Source organism: Python bivittatus, unplaced genomic scaffold (assembly GCF_059951505.1).
Source record: "Python bivittatus isolate LINGU-HERP-01145 unplaced genomic scaffold, Pbiv_v1 ctg000590_np1212, whole genome shotgun sequence".
NCBI lineage: Eukaryota > Metazoa > Chordata > Lepidosauria > Squamata > Pythonidae > Python > Python bivittatus.
In genome coordinates, this window is record NW_028277086.1 from 16446801 (window position 1) to 16473086 (window position 26286).

Genomic DNA, 26286 nt, shown 5'->3' on the forward strand with positions numbered 1-26286 from the left:
TTATGTCTGAACTAAAAGGGCAGCTTCTTGGAACCTATAATCCAACAGGCCTTTTTCCTTAGCAGTATTTAGCAAAAATGTCACATCCTAAATAGAACACAGTAATATACAGTGAAAAGTGCATGGAAGCCCACACATGTTGGAGCCATGTATCTTAGGACTGCAAATGACTTGGACAAATATAGTTACAACAATATTCCACTGTCATATGAATGGTTTGATGTTCTTATCCCACAGGATTTCCGAGTCTGCTTGTCTTTGCAATGTGCTTGCCTATTTCTTACAGCGAAACTATCACTGCATGAAGCAACAAGGGATTTTGTTTATCAGCCAGCTAGGCACAGAACAGGGCTATCAGGAAGTGGCTGGCTGAAGGTCACTCAGCTGGTTTCTGGGCCTAAGGGAAGACTAGGATCTATGTCTCCCCAGTTGCTGTCCAGCACCTTAACTACTGCGCCATGCTGGCTCTCTTGCTTCATCAAAGTCTGACCGTCCTGAACACTCTCTTTTGTTCACTTGTACAGTTATTAGCTTTTCACTGGGAACATTTATTTAGGAATGAAAATATTTTATGACATGTAATTAGAGAAATGTAAAACAATTGGCAACATAGATCAATGTATATATTGACTCAGAACTGAGTTTCAAAGGGTTTGAGCTTGGTCAGCAGTAAGTCATACTGAATCTATAACCTTATACCTATTTAACGCGGCACAAAATATTGAATTCAGTTGTGATTATTTCCAGGTAAACATGTATGGATGACATGGGGTTACATTGCTAATGTATTAAATCTTTAGCATCACAGTTTTGTGGCAAAAGAATTGAAGGTGGAACCAGAAGGTAGTTTCACTCAATTTCTATTTTTTTTCTAAATTTGTTTTAGCCAATTTCTGCATTAGTATTTTTAATGCCAAAACAAAAATCCATGCCTATTTTGGTGTATATTTCTTTAATAGGCACAACTTTGCATGAAATCTATCATGCATTGAGACTGAAAAAGTGTGAACAAGTTCACTTTCAAATTAGCATTTTCTATCCATATTTTGAGAAGGGTTCTCAGGACATGGTACCTTCCATTCCCATGGTGCCAAGGTATACTCCACTACAGATGTTTGCCTCAGTTCCTCTTTCTTATTTCCCCCCTAAATTCTCTTTTATAATGTATTTTACAGTGCTTTATGAAACTCTGGAAAAATGAAATAGGGCCCACATCTAGACACCAAACATCCTTGCCACCACCAGAAAAATTTACCAGATCTTACTTAGAGAATGAATCATAGATTCATTTAGATTCATAGATTCAAACACATTTCCCACTCTGGGAGGTAACCTTCTGTTTATGTTTCATTGGCCTGGATCTTCAGAAATGGTTTAACCAAAAGGTGGTCTCTCTTTGAGAAAAAGTTCTAGTTCTCTGTGGCTGAAAAATTCATCATCCCACTTATAGCCTCATAGAGGTAGGAAAATTATTTGAACTCTGATACTTGGAAATTAATTCTATTGTGTTCATTGGGAACTACTGTCATGAAGGACAGCAACCTTAGTAATTTATGACTGCAATCTCAGAAAATGAGGTTTTGTAAAATATACATTCCACTACACTGAAACACACGAGAAAGCATGGATAAGAATCCAGCTTGAATCAGGGAAGGGTGAGACTCAATAGAACATTACTGTATTAATGTTTCAGGGAACTGCAGGTGTAGTTATCAAGTCAATATTTTATGATGAAACATTTTGGTTATCAAGGAGAGAGACCAAGTATAGTGGAGGAAAAAAATTGCACAGATTATAACCTTAGCCTTTGTCAAAGCAATAAATGTCTGCTTATTTGATTCTTTTCTCCTTCCTTTTATGCATTTATTTTCATGCACTCATGGTGATATTCAATACTATTCACAGCTCTTCTCTTTGCTCTTTATGTTCTCATCTCACTGGTTGGATTCAGACAGAATGTTAGCCTCTGTTCAATATGATGAAATCTTTGAAAATGTCCATCTTACCTGCATTTATCATTTGAATAGCATAGCTGTCTGAGTCTACTATGAACAGAATAGCTACCTGAATGTGCCCATTCTTAATGGATATACAGCAGGAAATTGTGCTAGATTTCCCTGGGGACCATCATTCAGTACTGTTATAATTCCCAGTTTTGTCTTATTGCTGTGCAATAAGCTGTGCAAAAATCACAAATGTGGAAGCTTATTTAATACACTTGGCACTGCTTATAATTTTTATCTGCATGTAGGCAAGTCCAAAGTAACTTTTTTAAAAAGTACATGTAAACATACGTCTAAACATCGATCCCAATCGTATATCTGTGTTCACTTAACAGTGACACAATCATATGTTGTAATACTTGAACTATCTTTACTTTGTAACCTCACCATGTTAGTCTTCATAATGTTCACTGTATTGCGAAAGAGAGATTTAGTCTCTGCTGTAGCACTTAACCTAGTCCTCAGCTGAAGAGCTAATTCATCTAGAGATTTCCTAAGCAGAATCTCTCTCAGTTCCTGTAGAAATTTATTCTCATCATCCTTGTAATCAAACTTTCCCCAGTAGGATGAGTTCTATAAGCCATTTTCCCTCCTTCCTGGGAATCCAATAAACCATAAAATTATACCACCTCTCTTTGTGAACTTTTCCCACCTTTTACTTATACTGTTAGTAATATAAGTAACGACATACAGGCACATAAACAGTAACACAGACATCTAATACTTATACTACTTAAACTGAAAGGTGAACTTGGCAAGTCTGGGATGAATTTCCTGACATCTATCTTTTTTATTTACCTACCTGTCTCAGAAGACCTGTTTCCTATATTTTGCATCTTGCAAGGTACAGTAGCTATGTAGCTTAACCCCTTTGACCTTTCTTGCCTTGTGACAACTTTATGTAAACCTCTAGGTTGCTTTTAACATTTAATAAAGTTACTATAAACCTCTAGGTTGCATATCTGTGGATTTTCTAGATTACTTTATGAAACTGCTGAAATACCTTAGGTTCATTGGCTCTAAAACTATTCCTTAGATGCAACTATTCTTCAAGAAAGTAATTAAGTAAATTATCTTATAGGCTTGAATCCCCAACACAGAAGCTGTTTATTCCACATCTGGATTCTCAGAAGCTCTTACTTTTCTTGAGAAGACAGAAGGAATTCATGCTTAATAGCTGGATTGGTGAACTGCAGGAATACACAGTATCAATCAATTAAAGCATAGCTGGCATATCTATAGAAAAGAAGCTTTCAGGCCTACGTGTGTACATTTGTTGGCTCCTATGGAAGCCAGGACCCTAATGAATTGCATGGAATCCCACACACATAAAACTGTACGTGCAAAGGCCTTCTGTGTATAGATCTTCACAGTATGCACAAATGACCCTGGAGATGATGTCTACTGGACTTCAGAAATCCATGGGGCTTGTACCTACTGTATATGGTGAGTACTAATGCCCGGATAGGGCTTGTTTCAAATGGATCAAGATTACATACCCCACACACATCCACACATCCACACATTGCACAAGTATAAAACAAAGGAAACAAAAATCAAGAAATCAGTAGCAGAGGTGCATAAGAAATTAGGACCTTAGAAGACAACACAAGTTATTTCCTAGGAATGGTATGTCCATATAATCTTCTGGCTGTTTCAAGAAATTCAGATATAAGGCATAGAAGTGAAGCCTAAAACATTGTTGTTTTGAGCACGGAGATAATACTACAAGATAACTTTGCCTTAGGTTATTTAGGATTCACTCTTTCTGAATCTTGATTTGTTTTTGTTTTCCAACTTTGACCTCTATTATGAGAGCCTCAAAGCCTCTTGTTCCAGGATCAAAACTCCCAAACCAACCTATCTGTTTGTTTTAACTGACTACTCCTATGGAACTGACTTTTCTTGGGGGATGAGTAGGACAGAAATGGAACAAAGAAACAGAAGGAAATCTAATTGTAAAAAGTTCTGCCTCAGCTGGAGTGCTCATCAGCTGCTTTCCACAAACACAAACAAAATGAATGGAACACACTTCATGGATTTCTCAGCAGGGTCAAATTTCACAGATTTGTGAGGCTCTGTTGCTCTTTACCTCTTGAATAAAGAAAATATTCCACATTGTTCCTTCAAAATATCATTAAAATTTGCGTATTCATTCAGGGGGGGAAAATAATCCACCATGCTTTTGGAGACATCTGCAAATTGAGCAACCATCTCATACTCTTTCCTCTGCTTACTTTAAAGTTGGATCAGCAGGAATTGTTCCACTGGCAGTTTGCCTATGGATCCACTTCGTAAATTCACAGTGCTTGGCAGTGCTTCATATTGTTCTAATAGCCTCTAGTGATTGCATATGATGGCAGCAAGAATATGCCACCTTTTCTACCCATACGGCCTCATAGACTCAGCTTTGGCATAGTTTCCCTCCCATTATTCTCCATTATGCCACATGAAAAGATTAGTGAATAAAGAACTTTAGACTGGGACCTTGTTTTTATTAATAGACAAAGATTTCATATGTTTATGCCATAGCAACAATTTATTTATTATAAAATAATTTTTACTTTATAATATGAATTATTATTATTAGATTTTATCTTAATTATCTTAAATATCAATTTTATGTTGATAATGAATGACTAAGCAAGGAATCACTATTATCATGTGATAACATAGCTGCTGTTCATAGTTTCAAAAGACAAATCCATTAAGAGCAAGATAAATGTTTGTTTTGTTTTTAATCTATGTTTCCACTGTAAGAGCTGCTTATTCTATGAAAAAGTTTGGATGAAGGTCTACCCCTGTGTCCAGATTTATAAACAGTTCTAGGAAATTTTACACAGTAGAATAAAATTGGAATACATGTGAATACTGGATTTAGACTAATTTACATATGTTTAGAACAGGGGATAGTTCTGTGATAAGGACCCCAGAAGCTGTGACAAAATGGGGCATTCTGATAGTGGCATTCTATATAAGGATTTCCCTTCTATAAAACATTTTATCTCCCTGAGGTGAGGATGGTCCCCATGTTCATAGTATTCTAGAGTAGAAGGAAAAACTTCTGGATGGTTCAGAGACTTCTGTCAAGGAAGCAGGTCTTCCCATTTGGATTATAATTGGTCCACATTTAATTCCTCATTTTGACTTAAGTTGTAGAAGATATTACAGATAAGAGAGGAACATGTATATACACACCATGCATTATACAATATTTATCCTGTTTCATTGTAGGTATTTCCATAACTTTCTTTGAATTGCCAGAATAATGAGTGATTCTTCACATTATCTTTCAACCTGTATTAAACACAACATCTATCAGTGCTTGCATTTCTAAAAAGAATATGAGAAAAATCAAAAACATATTGATCAATTACATTCACAGTTGACAGATGGAACATTATGTAATAAAAGACTGAGCTTCCTTACAAAGCAAAATGCTTTTTGCTTTTCTTTATTACTAACCTATGTTTATAAAGAATATAAATTATTGCACCAGACAGGTAATTACTTGTTTAGTTGAGAACTGCACAATTATAGAGTACTCAGGTCTGACCTATGATCATTGTTTTAAATAATGTGCTAATTGATTCAATGACTTTGGCAGGAAAAAAATAATAATTTTACACAATAAATTAGTTCATAAATTATATCCTGATTATTATGTCTAAGGAACATGCAGACAGAAAATAGTCTGGCCTATGTATCATGATCAATGGAATCGATGCGCATATAGGTATGCTCTTTAAATCTCATTCATTTCAATATGTTATAGGACAATCGATTTGACGTGGCTGATCATGTCAATAGTGTTTCCAAAGAGGTATAGATGGGAAAAAGTCAGAAGAACTCACAGGCTTCTCTTCTGGTCTGTAACACTTTCCATATTTATTACTTATTAATATTAAAAGATTAACAAGAAAAACCCTTTGGCTTTTCAGTGCCCAGAAAGTTTCTGCAAGCAGAAATATCTGCAGGATTTGATGCTTTTGTCAAAATCCTGAAAGCAGGATCATGACAGCATCATGCTAATTTATAAATCCCCTCCTTGTGACACCCTCCCCCCACCCCCAGGGCCAGACACTTCTAACTGCAAGATGAGAAAATGGTGGATCGCTGCTCCCACACTGGTATAAAAACACTAAACTACAATCTGGATAAATGTTCTCCATATAAAACTGAATCACAATTTAAATATCTGTTTAATGATCAACCTTCCCTCCAAGTTGTGCTTTTTTATTTATTTTTTTATTTATTTTTTGGGTGCCTTCGCATCAGTCTTGACTCCTGGCAACTGCCTAGACAAGTCCCTGCAGTTTTCTTGGCAAGGTTTTTCAGAAGTGGTTTGCCATTGCCTGCTTCTTAGGGCTGAGAGGGAGGGACTGGCCCAAGGTCACCCAGCTGGCTTTGTGTCTAAGGCGAGACTAGAACTCATAGTCTCCTGTTTTTTAGCCTGGTGTGTTAACCGCTACAAACTGGGTCTGAGGTCAAATGCTAGTATTCTGTTAATAAAGTTAAGATTAGAAATGGTGGGGGGGCGGGGAGGTTATCCTTATTTCCTCTTAAAAGAACCCTTCTCTGATAGTTTCAGCTTTCAAAAAAAAAAAAAAAAATGCACAGCAGATCCCTTAAACATCCCCAACATAAAGTAATTTTATCTGAGCCTTGCCCATCATTAGGCTGGTTAGTAGTTGGATGAGAGACTATGAGAGATTTCAGAGTTCGTGTACATGCATGCGTATTTATAAAGGGAGTCTTTTCCATTATTTATTTATAAATTAATTCCTTTGCAGAGGGAATTTTAGGAGATAAATGCAACTCCTGAGCAAAGAAGACTCTTCTTTTTCTTCCCCAGCTGTAGTTAAGTTTTAACTCTCTTCTCAATCTTCCACACCTCTAGTGAATGGAAAAGAAAAAGAGAGGTGACACGTTGTTCACACACATGCTAACTTGGTGACTGCTTAAAACCATTTTCTAGATGCACACCACATGCTTAGCAGAAAGTAACCACGCAGGCTGGATTGGGGTGATGCTCAGTCACTAAAAGATGAGGTTACAAAAAGCCTAAGTGTTTTGCATGTTGTGTGCTGCTGCTGCTCGGTCTTTATCTGTGTTTTGTGACTGCAGCCTGTAAGTGTATCATGCCCCTTAGCCATGATGCTCCAGGACAGGGAGGTGTAGAAAAGCCACCTTTGAACTGCTGAGTTGCTCCTTCTTCCTCAGCTCCTGGTTCTCTTTAACCTCTTGACTAGATAGCACCATGTTTCTTTGACAGCCATTCATTCAAGCTCTCTTCCAGTCCTTATTTTTCAGAATTCTATGTAACACAAGCTGGCTGGGAAATTCTAGGAGTTGGAGTCCACCCAGCTGAAAGCTGTCAAGGTTGAGAATTGCTGATGTAATGAATTCCTTCAGAGAGAGCTGAACTAGATAATTTTCAAATACCTTCCAACTCTTATTATTCTATGAATATGGTTGTTGCAGCTCCAACAAGTAAATCCGATTCCTTAAATGTTAGTGAAGTATGTGGCTTTGGCTTGACTGATGCCCATGCTAAACCTTGACATTCTAAAGAGGACCTTCAGAAGAATGCTTAAAGGATCCAGTTACTTTGTATTCAGTTTAATGTCTCCAGGTGGAAGGACATAAAGTAGCTGCTGTTGGAGCATTTCCTCTTACCTTCACCTTTTTCCTTCTTAGCTTAGTAAAAATATTGCCTATAAAAGTATGTCAGTAGTGAAATAACAGTATTTGGGGCACCTATATCACTTTTTATTAGGCATCATAGGTGTCAAAGTAAATCCACACCCCAGTCTCCAGAGAACGATGACACTAACAGTTGAATTTGCAGACAATTAGAAATATGTCAGGTTATTAAGGAATCCCCTCGATCCAAGTAATCCTTGAGGACCAAAAAAAAAAAAAAAGGGGGGGGGGAGTTAGTAAAGGGCTAGAAGGTACCAGAGTTGAAAGAAGAAGAATCAGTATGAGGATCTTCTGGCAGTACTTTATAGTCAAATTCTGGGGATATCCCATTTTAAAAGCCAGAATCTTGCAGTGTAGATATTGCAACATAGATAACAGTATACAGCAAATATTGAGTAATATGTAATAAGGAAAGAGGGCATGCTATCAGACCAGAATATTGGATCTAAATTAATAAGTGAGATGTTGAAAGATAGAGATAATCATGCTTCTGCATGAGAACAGCAACATGTTTATTTTTAGGTAGACGGGATGCAAGGAAGGAAGAAAACCTGAATGTATTGAAAGGACACAAAATCAAAGTTTTCACTGTCACTGGATAGGAATTGCTCAGAAATATACATTCATACTTTGACACCTGATGTCAAAATGGACACAGTCCTTGACCTTTTAAAATGCTTACTTTATCAAGTAATCATATCTCCTGCCAGACATCTCAGTCATAAGAAAAAGTAAATGCCATTGTTTTGTATATGCCAGGGATTTAATATTTCATGAAACAAAGATTTGACAGAGTTCAAAAAGGGCAAGATCGATTTGAATCCAGAATAATAGGGGACGCTGGATAGTAACAAAAGCGCCGGTGAAAATAAGGCATTCCAGCCATACATAGAAGCAGCTCCTTCTTCAGTGAAGAATTATAAACTTCATACTAACAAATAGTTGATAGAAACTGATTAAATAGAAACAGAAGTTTCACCTAATTAATATTCAGTGATAGAAGTGCTATTCGCCATACCCAGTGGTACATATTTCTGAGTAGGCATGTGTTGGTTTATACAATAAAGGAGAGCTAACAATTTAAGTCTAGTTTTTTTTTTAAAGAAATACTTGTAATTCTACAATACAACATCCTACTAGTTGAGAAATTAGACTTGTAACCCCTGGATCAAGGAGGATGTACAGCCACATTTTGTCCATTGTGTAATTAAAAATACACTCCCTCAGACAGATTAATACAAATTATTGAAAAATCAAGCTTTCCATCTTTATATAATTCCCGTTCACTGGCAGAATATGTTCTGGGTTATATTTTTTGCTCATGTTAAAAACCAGTGCTGAAATCATATTTCAGTACTGGTTTTTGATATAGATAAAGACCAAACTGCTTACATTCTTGAATTTACAATCCATGGATAAAGCCCCAGTGAAAGCAATATTTACTCATGAGAATACCTGCTGTGCAATGGCAATAAATACTGTTTTTCCTTGAAAAAGTTCTGTTCAATCCCTTGCATTCTCAACAGAGTCTAGAAAGAACTTATCTGAAATGTTGTAGAGAAGTTTCCATAAAAGTAGACAAGGAGATAGAATATATACATTAGGTTTCATCTGGTTCAGGCCAACTTCAGGTGACTGTGTGGTCTAATTCCTTCTATTTTAATTTCTCCCTAAAGAAAATTGGCAGCTCTTCAGAGGAGTTTCAGTGATCCCTGATTCCATCCATCTGTGTTAACTATTGTTTTCTCCTTCTACTTCCCTTAACCTTGTTTGTTAGTTCTTTTCCTATAGTCCACCACACCACATGCCCAAAATATTATTTAGTCCAGGACCAATTGGTTGTTTTTCCAGTCCATAATACTCTTAGTAACCATCTCCAAATCCATATTTCAAAGGTGTCTGTCTTCCTTCTCTCACTCTTCCTCAATGCCCAGTTTTCATGGTCATACATTACCATTGCAGAAACCATTGTTTTAACTATTCTGATATTTGCTGTCATAGAAATATCATTGTGGAGTCCTTGGTGCTCTCTGAGCTTGGTTGTTTGCTTGCAGGCATTTCATTACCCAGCTGGGTAACATCACCAGTGCTGGTGAATGTGGGGTTTTCTCCCTGTTTATATACAGCACCTTGCCCTGCCACTGTTGGTGGGGTAGTCATTATCAAGGTATGATATTACCTAGTCAGGAAATAAAATATCTGCAAGCAAACGATCAAGCTCAGAGAGCACCAAGGACTCCACAGTTCAACCCTGAGCTACACATATTCTCTTCTATTAGAAATATCATTCTCTATCATTTTATTTAGATTTGCTATGTCCTACCTCTTAGAATTACCTTCTTTCTCTGCAGCACACTGACTTAATCTATAGCTGAGCCCAACAAAACCATCTACCCTCTTCATTTCTTTATCATCAGCTGTGAATTCCCTAAGAATGTTGACCAATATTAGCTTTTTCTTCTTAATATTTTTGTTTTTCCTTCTTCTTTTTTTACTTTCCTAATGAACTTCTCTAAATCTTCTTTACTTTATGCTAACAAAATTCTGCAATCTGTATTGTTAGCACTTCATTCTGCAGTTAGAATCCCAGCTGTCACCTCTTTCAGTTCAGCCATTCCTATAAGGTTCTTGCTGTAAAGATTAAACAGAACTGGGGACAAAACGGCTCTTGTCTTCTTCCCTGGTTGTTGGCCTAGATCTGTTTGCATTGAACTGTCTCTTTTCTCCTGAAACTTTAATAAACATTCGGTTGGTATCTCAAATACATATGTACTTTTCTATTTGATAATTTTCAATCCTCTCTTTCTAGCAGAGTCAATTCCTGAATACACTCTTCCTTTACAAATGTGTCAGTATTCTATAATTTGGTCCAGGTGCAATGAGGGGTAGTTAGGGGCAAGTGATAAAAGATGTGCCATTACTTATGTACCTCTATTAGACATTAGGACACAAGAACATAAGAGTGGGATTTGTATCATGATGTCATGGTACATAACATTTTTGCATCAATATGGATTGCTATAGTCACTCTTAAATACAGTCTTCAGTTTTATTTTACCTCTAGAGTATCTCTTCCTTGGTTTTTTTTGAACAGGCCTACTTTAGTTGTAAATGTTTCTGTCCTTTCTCTGATCTTCAAAATATACCTTATTCTCCCCTTCTTGTTATTTTCAACTGTTAACATTCTCAGCTGAGACATCTTTTTTAATCCTTCCTTTTTTGTCAACACTGGAAGTTTCCATTCAGTCATTGCATTACCCAAGGTTTTCATCCGCTGTCTTGATAGTTTGTTTGGAAAACCACTCAGATGTTTTCTCCTTTGAATTTTTTGTTTTTTTCTGCTTCAGTTTTTACAGTGTTTGTTATCTCTTCCAACAGTGCCTTAGGTCCTCTTTCACTTGAATGTACTGAATCTGTTCTTTACATTGATTTTATATTCTGACTGAGGTCTTCCAGGTTAAATCTTGTTGGCACACTACTTCCTTTAATTTTCTATGTTTAACCCATATATTTGGCACCAGTATTCATCACTGTCTATTATAAAATTATCACCTGGAAGAATCCTGCATTTCACATCCATTTCCTATTATGTAATCAATTTAATTCTGTTGATGTTGAATCAGTCATCACCAGAGTCTGCATTTATGTTGCTTAAATAGGTGCTGGCAATGAACAAGGCATTTTCTTTCCTAAACTCTGTTAACCTATTGTTATGGTGCACTGTGCATTGTTAGTGCCTTTTGAGCTTGCTGAAGCTTAGGTAGTTTGAAATAGTGATACTGGATGGAGTTTGTCATGGATTCCTTCCTTCCTTCCTTCCTTCCTGCCTGCCTGCCTGCCTGCCTGCCTGCCTGCCTGCCTGCCTGCCTGCCTTCCACAATGGCAAATGAGACAATCAGAGAGAGACCTTTAAACCTCAGTTCTTTTATTTTGCAGAAAGGGAGCCATACACTGTTGCAGCATTTCAGTAGTTAAGCACAAACATCCATCAAAGTAAATTAGCTTTTTCCCAGCCTATCTAGAACCATTTTGAGGCCCTCTTGTGATTATTTATTTATTTTATTGATTGACTGATCAAATTTTATAGCTGCCTATCTCACAAAAGAGTGTTTGATAGAACTGACAGGCCAAGGTAAGTCACCTCAATGTAGGTTGCTAAGTTAATTACTTAATATGGTGTTGTTCTGGTTCAGACACATGAGGCAGTCAAGCAAATCACAGAAAGCCAAGGTCTTAGATTAAGGTAAGAGTTCATCTCTAAGTCAGTACTTTTAATTCAGCTTCCACAAGTTTTGTCAAAATTCTTTTTCAGTAGATTCATGCATATTGAGTTTGCCTGTATGTGATTCTTCAGTTATTTCTACTACAGTTAGTCCTTGACTCAGGCTATTCATTTAACAACCATTTGAAGTTACGACAGTGCTGAAAAAAGTGATTTACAACTGGTCCTCACACTTATGACCATTGCAGCATCCCCACAATCACTTGATCAAAATTCAGGCACTTGGCAACTGGCATGCATTTATGATGGTTGCAGCATTCCAAGGTCATGTGATCACTATTTGCAACCTTCCCAGGGGGCTTCCAACAAGCAAAGTCAATGGAGGATGGTGGATTCACTTAACAACCACAGTGATCTGCTTAATGACCGTGCCAAAAAAGATCATAAAATTGGATGTGACTCACTTAATGACTGCATCACTTAGTGATGGAAATTCCAATTATGGTTGTAAGTTGAGGGCTACCTCTGCAATAGTGCCTATCTCCTGAACTGTTGTATTTACCGAATCCAAATTTTCCTCTAATTTCATGTCACTCTATTTCTCCAACTTTTGTATTCCAGTCATATTAGAAGTAGTCTGTCCTTTCTAAACAGTGAGCTTACCACCAGTTGCAATCTGCCATACATTTTCTCAGTGTCTTCCACATCTTTGAACAGGTCCTAAGGTAGAGCAGTTTTTGATTTTCTTCCTTGTTTCTTGATGTTTCCTTCCCTAATATAGTAATATACATTGATATTTTGTTGCTATTTATTCCTTTTTACTTATTTTATTGTTTTGATATATTGTGCATTGCCTAGCATTAGTTGGATGACTAAGACTGCTTAATAAAATGAGTTAACTTATTCTTGAATTAACTTATTCTAAAGTATGTAATTTAGGGTGCTTCATTTCCAGTTTAACAAGTTCATGTTTTCTTTGATTTATTATTCTCCTCTTTCAATATCAACACCATCAGTGATTAGACTTCATTGTGGCTTTGTTCTGGCTACCTCATCACCTCCAGGTCAATTAATGAAAGTTCATTATTATTCCAAAGGAGCTAGAGGAGACCTTTCAAATAGCCATGACATCATCTGATATCCAAATTTGTCTAAATGTCTGATCTACATTCATATAGTTTTCTTGTCAACAAGACAAGTACAGATTGCCATTGACTTCTTCTGTGTTTGACTAATATATGATTTCCGAAGCATGACCCCTCAAATACTGTGTTTTAGTAATAATTAAAACTGTTCCTCCCATAAAACTAACTTTAATTATCAGTTTTATATGTCTGAATTATTAGCAAGAAGTTTGAACATAAGCTGGCTGCAGTCTGTGTAACCCTCACTTTTCCAAATCTTTGCAGCCAAATCTACAATTACAGCTGCATTAGGGCTGTCAGTTTATTTACATCATTCCATGTGACTGTCAACTGTTTCACTCCAAGCATTTTTTACTGTGACAAATCAAGACTGTTTCCAATCATTTTGACTTAGGACTTTTGAAACTATTCCTCTAATTTAATCTTCCAGCTGAAAGCATTTTAATTAAGGGCCAATAACTTTGGAGACCAGTTTGGAAGCAGAATGCTCATCTGACATGCAATTAAATGTTCATCCCTGTAAATTCAGTGCAACCTGGAAAATAAAGCTTGATGAAATAGGGAGAACTTTCTACCCTTTAAGAAGAAAGCAAAGAAGTTGAAGAAGAAAGAGAAAAAAATAGATTCTGATGTATAACACCAGTAGTCATAGCAACGTTTGATCAAGTCATAATAGAATTAAAGAAGCCACAGGATACTACATGCAATTGGTTTCAGTGAAATACATTTTACAGCTATAACATCATCTACACTGGAGAATCCTACTGAACTCCAGTTGACTCAGTGGTACTGACTCTTAGTCCAGGTACTATTACAGATGCAATTAACACCTCAGTCCCTACTGACACCAATCTATGGTGTTGAACGTCAATCATTTCTCCAAGATGAACTTTGGTAACCTCTAACTGTAATAACTCAATAAAAAACCTTTGCACAGTAGCTGAGTGAAACATGACGCCTATAAAGATTTTACTCAGTGAAAGTGATAAGTCTGAGCAGGCAAAGCTTTCTGGAGAATTCTGAAGGAAATCCAAAACTGTTTTGATGAGGCTAACCAAATTTGTTAGCATGCCTCTATATTCTCTAATTAATCCCTGAATATTCCTGAAATCCAGAACCAGAGAACCTTTGCAGGTTTGCTTGGTAAAATATCTGAGTTTACATTCATTTGTAAGAGAAAATAGCCTTTTCCTTGCTCAGGGTAATGTTGTGGTAAAACGTACAACCCCCATACACATCTACTAAAGCTATGAGATGTCCCCCTACACACACTTGTGAATTGCTTAAAGTGGCCTTGTAAGAGAACATTTACAACAAGCTGAATTGACCCTGAGTGGTGACAGGGAGAAGAATCAGACAGAAACCAGTGACCAGTAAACCAAACTGTTTCTATTCACCGACCATATCTCAAAGTATTACTAGCATGCTGACCTAGTAGGAAGGGATAAATAATAAGAAGGTTACCCAGATGGGTTTATCAAAAGTATTCCAGCATCATGCTGTAATTTACACTGTGTCTGCCTTTTCCTTTGTCTTGTCTTTGAAATATAGTAGGCCAAAAGCTGTGGTTCTGCTTTTGTTCAGGGCTGCTCAGCAAGCTGCCAATGCTTTGCTTGGAGTCTGTTGTACACTGTAGTCATTTGCATGCTTAATACATTTATGTTGTATCTTCAAAATGATTTGGTTGCTTTAAGTGAGCCAGGTTTTAGCCACAACAGTTCATAACATGAGTACAGATTTTAGAAATTAAAATTATCTGTCTGTCTATCTATCTATCTACACACACATACTTTCAGAGTATAAATCATGGAAATGATTAAACCAAAACAATTTAAATCAAACAAATTTTGATAGAAATATTGATTATTTTTTAAAAGGCTACTACTATTACTACCACATTCAAAGGTTTGATATGAATGCAGGAAGGGTTTCAGGAGAAAAGGTAGGCTAGACTTTTTCCTACAATTCATGCTAGCTCCAGCCATAATCCTTCTCTCCCTTTCAATCTTACATGTACAGATCCCTGTTAAGAATTCTTTCTGGACTATTATTTTCAAAATGTTCATGGCACATGTTGGAATACAGATTAGTGGAAACAATTCACTGACTTTCACCAAAGAAACGCAAGCATCTCTAAAAGGTTCTTAAAATTAGTGCTTTCCATTAGGTGAAATAATAAATCTCCCCCCCCCCTTTCCTTAAACTCTCCCACATGGAATAACACCAGCAACTATAGTGATAGGCTTAAATCACTTTACATTCTCCCTAAATGTTAAAGAGAGCAAGTTTGGTGTCATGGTTAAGGTACCAGGCTAGAAACAAGGAAACTATGAGTTCTAGCCCCACCTCAGGCACAAAGCCAGCTGGGTGACCTTGAGCCAGTCTCTCTCTCTCTCTCTCTCTCAGCCCTAAGAAGAGGACAATGACAAACCACTTCTGAAATCTTGCCAAGAAAACTGCCTGGACTAGTCCAGGCAGTCACCAGGAGTCAACATGGAGGCAGCCCCCCCCCCCCAAATGTCCTAAGAGCCTTTCTTAGATCATTGGGGTGATGACTTGACTAACTGCTACAACAGTCAGAAGGAAAGTGCTGGACAGTGAGTAGTAAGGAACTTGATTGATGGATTCATACCTGCCCCTTTTAAGCTCTCACAGACAAGGCTTTAAGACAGTGTTTTTCACACTTGGCAACTTTATCATGTGTGGATTTCAACTCCCAGAAATCCCTGGCCAGCAAGTTTGAAAAACACTGCTCTAAGGCAAATGCAGTTTCCTTTGAGACTTATGTCTGTTAAACTATTAAATCAAATTAGAATGTCCAACTAAAGAGATAAGCCATATTTGCAGTAGCAGCTGATGTCCTTTTGTCTTTCCCTCCCTAGCAAGTAAGGTTGGAATGCCAACCTCAGCTGAAGAAGTTTAGGCAGTCCTCTTTCATTACAGTAGCTAATACTTTACAGCCTACCTGTCACTAAGAAACAGTGGGGGGAAAAAAGCAATATGTGTTTACCTATTTTCAGACTTCCTTCCAATAAATAAACTCCAAGGTAGAAAATAGGAGAACAGGCAATCTGTTGGGAGAGTGATTGATTGATTGATTCTGTGCCATCAAGTCATTTTTGACTCCTAGTCACCACATCAGTAGATTTTCTTCCAATAGTGTAACTGACTTATAATTGAGTCCATCCACCTTGCTGCTGGTCATCCTTTTCTTCTCTTTTCTTCCACCTTTCCCAGCATTGCAGCCTTCTCCAGATAGCTCAGTCTTCACATAATGGGTCCGAAGTAGGATAATTTAAGCCTTGCCATTTGTGTTTCGAGTGAGAACTCTAGGTTGATTTGTTCAATGAATTATCGGTTTGTTTTCTTGGCTGTCCACGGTATTTTCAGGAGTCTTCTCTAATACCAGAGCTCAAAAGCATCAATACTCTTCCTATCCTGCTTCTTCAAATTCCATCTTTAGCTTTCATGGGAGATTCATACATTTAGCTATTATTTGAACTGTATTTTAAAACAAAAGATCTGGTATGCTTGCTGTACTTCACACATCTTGCAAAAACACGCCTCTTCTCTCTTCAATAAGAAAGAATTAAAAATAATAGTTTTGTGTCTCAGGGACCTTGCAAGCATTAAGTGTACCATAAGCAACTGAAAATCCTTTGATACAACATGACTATTCCTCAGTTATAGATAGTATGCTGTCCTGTTTACCATTAGCAGAAACTTTAGATCTTCCACAAACAGGCTGATAGTGAACACAATTATATTAGCTTTTCATTATGTCAGAATGAAAATACCACCTTATTTTAACCAGTGGATTAAATGAAAAGCATTTTTTTTTTCCCCCTTCATGATGACTGTCTGGTATTTTTTTCTAAATGCCATGAATGTTTGAAGTCTATAACTGAGGAATAGTCATGTTGTATCAAAGGATTTTCAGTTGCTTATGGTACACTTCTTAATGCTTGCAAGGTTCCCTGAGACACAAAACTTTATTATGTTTAATTCTTTTTTATTGAAGGGAGAAGAGGCATGTTTTTACAAGAATGTCTCTGGGTAATTTTAGAAAATAAAAATGGTGGGTGGCAGTACAGTGCTTTTGTGAAACTATGCCCATCTGCTGGGGGCAAGGGATGGAAGAGGAGAAGATAAAAGTAAACTTGAATAGAGGCTAACATCTCATTCTTTATTTTGTGGAAAATAAATATTCTGTGACCAGTCATGTTGCCACAGCAAATGTTATATAAGCAGGTGTGCTGATTTGGGGGTCCTCCTAGACTCACAACTCCTGCTTGAAGAGCAGGTGGCAGTCATGGCTAGGAGGGCCTTTCCACAGCTTCGTGTTGTGCTCCAGTTGCACCTGTTCCTAGATCAGGAGGCCCTGCTCACAATTACTCATGCCCTAGTCATCTCCAGATTGGACTACTGTAATGCATTCTACATTGGGGCTGCCCTTGAAGAGTATCTGGAAGTTTCAACTGGTGCAGAATGCAGTGGTGCAGGCAATTATGTGTGCTCCCAGAACAGCACATGTCACACCTCTGCTGTACGAGGTGCATAGGCTGCCAGTTTGCTTCCAGTTCCAATTCAAGGTGCTGCTTTTAACCTTTAAAGGCCTTCATCAAATGTGGCCAGGTTATCTGAGGGACCACCTCTCCCCAGTTACCACAGCCCATCCAATTAGATATGGCAGAGAAGGCATGTTGCAGGCACCATCTACCAGGGACTTGCATTTGGTGGGTCCCAGGAGGTGGGCCTTCTCTGCCACAACACACACCTTATGGAACATTCTGTACCCTGTAGTTAGGTTAGTTCCATCCCTTTTGATGTTCCAGAAGTCCCTCAAGACCTCGTTATGTCACCAGGCTCGGAGGTCCCAAGGAACTGGTAACATTCTAAGATGGCTCCACTATGTAGTTGATATATTTACTCTTCCCGTGCCTTGTGGTTTGTATATTTTAATTTGTAATAATATTTCAATTTTTAATAATGATTGTTTTATATTTTATAATGATTGTTTTAATATTTTTGTTGCTTTATCTGATTGTTGTATGCCACCCAGAGTCACTCCTTGTGAGATGGGCAGCCATATAAATTTGATAAGTAAATAAATAAATTTAGTTCCCGCTAAAGGAAATATTTTAGATGATTTAAAAGAACTCCTGGTGAGAAAACATATTTTGTGGATCACCAGACAGATCTCAAAACACTTGACTGCTACAGACAAGGATTTTGCTAGGGCTATACATACATACATACATATTTAGGGCTAAGACAGAAAACTTGAGGAAATCACATAACAGAATCGCCCCTGTAGTAGTGCTCTGACTGAGAGATGAAATTTCCATTTGATGTAAGATTTATTTTCTGAACTACTCAGAATCAGACTGATTGCAAAGAAGAATTTTGGCTTATTTGATTTCAGCAAGGATAGATACATAAAAATGCCAGTAAATGCTTAGTCATTTATAATTAGCTCTGCTCAGCAAAACCATTTATTACTCAGGCTTTTCTGGAGATTTTGGAGCAATATTTTTAGAAATGCAGCTTCCTAAATTTTACTTTGAAACTGCCTGGAACATTTGAGTCTAATTATGAACATAAAGGAAGAATTCATTCACCAGTCAAGCCCAGATGAATTCTAAGGCAAGCAAAATGTGAGTCTTTTAATTAAGGAGTATTTGAGAGACAGGGATGCAGGCTGGTTGGTACTGGATTTTGACCAGGGATATTTAGCCTCAAATCTCTGTCCAGCTCCAAAAATTACCTAAGTAATGTTTTAATTATTTCAGCTTAATCATTTTCACAAGGTGGTTCTGAAGACAAAAGATGGCAAGGGGAAGGGAAGGGAATTTGAACTGAACCATTTAATGAAAAGGCAATAACTATACAAGAAGAAAAAAATATATTGTTCCTATCTTCAGCTTCTTCCATACATTTCACAATTCTCCCCTGCAAAATGCCACTCTCTGTTAAAAGCATATTTGAGGCCTGCATACAAATTTAATGGAATTGTGATTATGCAAATATATGTAAATATGGGATTTTGAAAATCAGGACATAACTTCCTTAATATTTTTAACTTCCTTTTATTCTCGGTTTTATTTTGTTTTATATATTCTTAATGTATTTTACTGTTTTTAGCTTTGTTGTACTCTGCTCAGCATTGTCTGTGGCGAGATGGGCAGCTATATAAATTGATTTAACAAATATAAATTGATTTAACAAACAAACAAATAACCTAATGGCTTGCAATAGGTAACACAATAAGACAAAACTCTGAGCAGGTAATAGCCCCCAGAGACCTCCAGGACCAGCACCCATCTGTTGACCATTACTACCAAGAACTTCATGAAAAACTCCTAAAAATTTGTTGGTCTTTTGGCTGTAGTTACTTTTATTTTTATTTACTATTGTTTATAGTGCTTGAAAGGAAGCTTGGGAGAATTATCACCCTGAAAGACAGGATTTCCCTAACCTAATTAAATATAAATAATTGTAATCATGAAATCAACCCTTAAGCTAGCATCTCACAGAAGACATTTTTCTAAGAAGTGTTTTGGGCTTTCTCAGTTTCTCAATCCCTTAGAAAAAGCTTTGTTTGGGAATACTCTTTCTCTCTCCTGTCAATTCTCCCATTGTGCTGAGAGTAATATAGGCAGAAGATATTGTTGAAGATATAAAATGATAGTCAGATCGCCTACACATTGACAGTTACTACCACTTGCAGCCACAGACAGTACCTTCACTCCCATACTATGAACGTTGATAACATGTCTATTTCTGATCATACTGAATAGCTGACTAAGCAACTTGGATGTATACTTTAAAGCATATATTTAATCTACAAGTTCTCAAGACCATAATTCAGTTATAATGGCTTTACAAATCCAGTCAACCACAACTACCAGAATTATTAGCCATTGTTACCAAATGGTTTTTTAAAAAGCAGCAAATAAAGTTAATACCTTGCTTATGATCTTCAAGAAGCTTTTTTTGGAAACAAAAGGCTAGCCTACAGGAATCTTTTGCTGATTAACTGAAGCATTTGTCTGGCATTGCAGTGGCAACTGTTAATCATTTTTTCAATATAAATTCCATCCTCAGTTCAATCAGTACAATGACTTTCAGAAGTCACTCTGCAGAAAAAGGCATACACACATACAAACATATTCATCACAGTATCCCTTTTCAGGATAAACAACTTACACAGAGCACAGAACAGGTATAAGAATGACATCAAAGAAATGGAAGACATGAGATAAGAAAAGGAAGTTTTCTATAGCTATACACTAAATCTGGTTTATACTAACACTGTTTCACTATATCTCTCTATCTTTTTATCATGCCAAACCATCTTGCTTCCAACACAATTTCGTTACAATGGAGGCTTATTCATAGCAAGGGGGGAAAAAAAAAACCAGAACAAAACAAGCCATGTATTTTATTGTTCATAAAAAGAAAAACATCAGAGATTTGGCACAGAGATAAGTCAACTTCCTCCTTTCATTTTGATTGTGGATATATTTCTTCTTATTTTTATATGTATTTTGCAAGAGTATTGTAGAATGATGAGCAGAAATCATCTGGAGTGATAGTTATATTGTCTCTTGGCACTAAGTTTCTGAATCTCACCAGGTGCAAAACTGGAAGTTTCCCAGCAAAAAAAGATTAGCTCTTTTCCTCAGAAGAGACCTCCAGCTCTCTGTCATAATTGAATATGATGGAATATACAGAGAACTTGTGAAGTTTTTCAGATGGTTCCCAATGCTCTTTTTTCAGATGTTCACCAAGCCAGTTCAGCATTTCATGCTGACTCTGCGTGACTGTTCCAATTACCCATTAGGTAGTCACTCTAGCTAATTTATATAGGAAGAAAAATTCAGTGAAGCTCTCAAAATGGCAGTGGATAAAGCCTCTGTTGGCAAGCTTTCTACTTAGCATATCTATCTCCGTAGTGTTCTCATTTTGGCTCTTGAAAAAAGTTTATCCTCTCTGAGAAAAAAAGAATTTTTGGAAGTTTAATGCATGTGAGTATCTAAACAAATATTCATGTTGTATTTATGAAGACACAGAAAGTTGATCAGGTATTAGGCTCAGTCTCAGCCATACCTGAATTAGTGGTCTCCAGATCTGTTCCAGATTTCTCAGATAGCTTTTAGACACATCTGGAGAACAGCAGATGGCAGATGGCTGCTCTACATTTCGGAATGAAGATTGGTAAGCCATTTTTAAATGCACACTCATCTAAAAAGCAAACTGAAAGTAATAATCACTTTATCAATCAAACTATGTTTCCTACCATTCACAGATTTATCTGCCATACTGCAAATACTGCTGCAATTTATTTTATCATTTTGGAACTTTGTAAGAATTAAAAAGATAATGATAATGTAGAGTGCTTTCTCATACAGCTGAAGTATTAATGATAATGAACTTGAACACACATTTCTCTCTTGGTAGCATCTGAATATACTTACATAGAAGAAACCCATGGGGCGGAGGGGAACAGAAAATAAAAAAAGATAACCTACTAAAATAGGAAAATTTCACCAATTAAGGAAATGCAGCAGTTAAAAAAAGAACATAAATCATGAAAAACATAACATATCCTGCATGGTCTGAAATGATGCACTTCAAAATTCTACTATTGTAGTCTATATAATATGCAAAATATCACCTCTAAAATATATTCCTGCATTACATTTTATCTGAAGCTTCTTTGGAAAGATGATTTAAAATTCCAACAGATACAAATCCACACTATTATACTGGGGTCTCATTTTGGAGGAATAAATCTCATATTGTTCAATTTGTGCTAGTTTTCAGTTCACTCATATGCACTGTCCAAAGTGTTGTTAATTTGATTTATTTGTTTTTATTATGTTGCCCAACTCAACAACAGCTCAGGGAGGCTCTACCAATGTTTCTCAAACTTGGCAACTTTAAGATGTGTGGACTTCAACTCTCAGAATTCTCCAGGCAGTCGTGCATCTAATGATTGATAGCACACCACTAGGTTTGGGAAGACTTTAATTCTTTATATGTTGGTGGGCGTATAGATGTTATCTTGACACTATATTTATCTTCTAATTTTGCAAATTGGAAAGGCAGTACTGTTGTTCCCTCTTACACATCTCCAACAAATCTGCAGTCCATTCTTCATGACCGGGAAAATCCAATGGATGAGTTCCGTCATGATTTCTCACCTTGGGATTTAATGGGAACATGGAACACCAGTGAGACTGAAGATCACTGAACAGATGATGGCACAGTGAAAGACAGAATGTTCACACAACTCCCATGGGTTTCTCATCAACCTAAAAGTGCAAGAACACCAGACTCAGCCCTAGAGAATGTCACCAAAATTATCTTCTCCTTTGAAAGGAATTTCAAAAGCTCTCTTTTGACTGCTAAGTAACTTTTGATAGACATCAAGTGGAGTATAAGTGGTCTAAATACTAAGAATACATTTTCACTGCTGTGCTGAAAATGGCCCCTTCTTCCTTTCTTTCCCTCCCTTCTATACTTATATTTTGATTTTATTTTATAAAATCTACTTATTCATTTAGCTATATGTGTCTAGATACTTTGCTGTATTTCTTTTTCTATTTTACACTGGTCACTAACTGTAATAAAGTTCTATTCCATTCACATGAGGTTACTCCCTCCACAACAACCCTGTGAGATAAATTTGGCTGAGGACAGTGACTGGCTCAAAGTCACTAAGTGAGTTTCCATGGGTGAGGGTGGACTTGAATCTGGATCTCCAATACTAGAAGGTGGACTAGTGTACCATGCTGATCTCATACTTAATGCAATGATTAGGGAATATCTGAAGAAAAATCAGCTGTTGTTCTAGGCCTGAAAGATAAATAATCATTGTCTAATTTAAAAATGTAGTGCAAAGATACAATAAACTTAGTCCATTGAATGTGGTGTTGCTGCTTAGCACAGAGAGAATTTTGCATCTGCTTGCCAAATATCAGCATTTCTTTCTCTTTTAGTTTTGAATTGTACTTATTTAACTCCCATTATATCCAGTGTGTGATCGAAGTTGATATAGAGAATAATCATTGCTCTGTATGAGCCAGTTCTTCAGTCATCGCTAAAATTAAAACAAGTCAGGGGTATTGGGTAAAGTGCAGAACAGATGGAAATCTAACTTTTATTGCATTTAACTCATTAAACAAATCATCTGAAACAATTTTATGATACAGGAAGTAGCATGCTTATATATTTCTGAGAATACAAGGTAGTTTTCCTTGTAGCCACTATTTCCTGTCCTCCATTTCAAATATCCTTGGGAAAAGGCAATGACACTTCACAGAGGTTTTTTTGTTTAGAGCAGTGTTGTCCAAACTTGGCCACTTTAAGATGAGTGGACTTCAACTCCCAGAATTCCCCAGCCAGCCATGCTGGCTGGAGAATTCTGGGAGTTGAAGTCCACTCATCTTAAACTGGCCAAGTTTGGACAACACTGTTTTAGAGGGATTCATGACAAATCGCTACATGCATACCTAGCATGTATAATGATTTATTTGTTTAAAACCATAATCCATTTTATACCGTATACATGTACAAGGAGGAGGAATGCACAGATAAGAAGAAAGGTCCTGCTTACCACATATATGCTTTACAGCAAAGTCTGAGAAGATATGAGTACTGCATTCAAAAAGCTTGGGGAGGCAGATTTTGTGAGCTGGAGACACTCACTAGGCATCCTTCTGGATGATATATATATATCAAAAGGAAGACAAAAGTCTTCTCCCAATACTTTATCTTTCAAGTAGAGAAGAATAGTCATTTTAGATAGGATAAATATTTATTCTGGCATAATTAGCTGATATTCTATCTTTCCTTCTTTAGGGTTGGGATTAGGGAACTTCGGGATAGGCCATTCTACACCATTCTAACTCTAGGATAGCTCCCATATTCAAAGGATAATTGCCAGCAAATTGAATACATCTATAAGTTGCTTTTAACTGAGCCCCTCAAAAGCTAAGCAGAATCAAATATAGTTGTTAATAGGGTGGGAGATCTCCAGAAAATCATAGGGTTGTGGACTTGACTGGGAAATTGGGGGAAAAAATCCTGGACGAAGGCAGGGAGAAACCACATCTATATTCTGTTTTCTCTAAACTACAAGGATGTGTCCATGTAGTGACAAGGAATCAATGTTCTGTACTGTCCACAGAACTTTTTGGAGTCACCCCCTTAATCAATCCTGTTAGGCTGAGAGTTTCAATAGATGATTTTAGTTATCTACAGTTATAGCATTAAGGTATTGCATGCTACATCATTGCCCCATAGTTAATGATAAACCTATACTTTACCATTGGACATCTTTTTCATATTGTTTTTCCTGCTTAAGGAAAACTGATTGGCCTGGTTTACACAATCTACAGCCTACCTCCTTAATGTGGTGTGCTTGTTTGGGGTTTAATGTTGAATGAACCCAGCTATTGTGGTTCATTCCAAATGTAAGACCATGTGCGCAACCATGTAGGGCAAATAAAAACGACTGTAAAAAATATTAGGCGTTCCCCTGTTTCTCTGACTGAGCTCATGGGAACTAGGTTCACACATTATGCCAATCCATTTTATAGGTATAGTTCATTAAACCATTAATAATTGGCCTTTCAATGTTGCAAAGGAAGGAGGTGGAATTCAGTGATGAAACAGGTGAAGCCTGCTACTATACACCTCCTGAGTTTTTATTTAAAAAAAAAATATCTCAGAATTGTTTTTCTATGGTACAGCAACTTAGAAGACCCAAATTCAATAATTAAAAGATAAATGTAAAAGAACTGTAGCTACCATCTTAAAGATTTTCTGCGTGAAAGGAGATAATTATATGCCAGGTAGACTCAAATATTTGACACCAAAATTGTAGCACAACTATCTTATGGGTTTCAAATATGTGGTATAAGAACAATACAATTGTTAGAGGCTATTCAGTCAGGATTTGTAAGGGTTATATTTTTGGCTCCATAACACAGCCCAGACTCACTCCTTCAGGCTGAGTCTGGAATGGTATCAATTAAAACTTGAGTGCAAATAGTATGTGTTAGTTATTGGCTAAAATTAATTTTTAACCCAAGTAGTTTGGCTGCTCTGATTCTTTAAGATAAATTCTGGCTTTTGGTGGAAATCACTTAATTGTACCCTAAGGTATTGTGGAGTTTCATCTAATGCACTGATCTTAATGGGTTTTGAACAGGGCAAATCATTCCTTAAGCAACATGGCAGAGAGAATAACCTCAAAATTATTTCAGCCAGGCTCCAACTTACTTTATCCCAGTGAAAAATAATAAATTAAAGAAATAATCAGGGTTTGTTTGTTTGTTTTCAGGTTAACAGGATTTCATCTTCCTCCACCTGTGACCTCCACAAAATCTGTATTTGCGTTACGATTAACCAGTGACTTTGCAGTGAGTGCCCATGGATTTAAAGTATATTATGAAGGTAAAGTAATATATTAAATATGTATGTTAGAGCTGCATCAGCTTATGTTGAATTTCAATTCTGGAGTACAAATCAGCATTTCTGAACCACAAGGGTGGACAAAGGAGGGCAATTTATAATAAAGGAAAATGAAGGCAACAATTTATGTCTCAATCATATGGCTGACCCTGCACAGTCTGAGATCATATGATAAAAGGCATATTAATTCTATGTATAACCAGTTAGATGTGTATATCTGATGGCCACCTGTTTTCTTTTTCTTAACTTCCCCATATTAATCTGTCCCTTGGTGCTAATGTTTCTTCATCTTCCCTAAAGGACACACACAGAGATCATACTGTGAATGGGATAATAGTGTTGTATGGTTTGATCAATCTGATTTAGAGCAATTGGAAGCAACCAAGAGTGAAAATCAATAAAACTAATGCAGATGATGTGGTAAACATTGCTGCAAAAAGTACCAAAGAAACACTGAGGAAGACAATTGTTTCTAAACTCTTCCTCCGATGAGAATTTCACCCAAAACTTTCTCCACAATGAGCTGAGCCTATCAGATAATACTATCGTGTAGCTTAGACTATTTTAGAATGGGATCATTTCTTCATTCTGTAATGAAATGAGCATTTCAGCTCAAGCCAATCACTGATTGCCTCATTTGGAGCCAGGAAGAACTTTAAAAAAAAACAAAAAACAGAAGATAATTATATCTGACCTGGTAACAATCTGGATGGTTGAAGTTATG

At 36.8% G+C, this 26286-nt stretch overlaps 1 protein-coding gene across 2 annotated transcripts in view; it reads left to right on the forward strand.

The window, feature by feature from the left end:
- CSMD3 (CUB and Sushi multiple domains 3) overlaps nt 1-26286 on the forward strand; it is a 623909-nt gene that overhangs the window by 107655 nt on the left and 489968 nt on the right. For both annotated transcript variants that reach the window (XM_088149036.1, XM_088149037.1), the window contains exon 3: nt 25432-25544. In XM_088149036.1, the coding sequence (XP_088005162.1) occupies nt 25432-25544 (113 nt within the window). The remainder of the gene's footprint in view (nt 1-25431; nt 25545-26286) is intronic.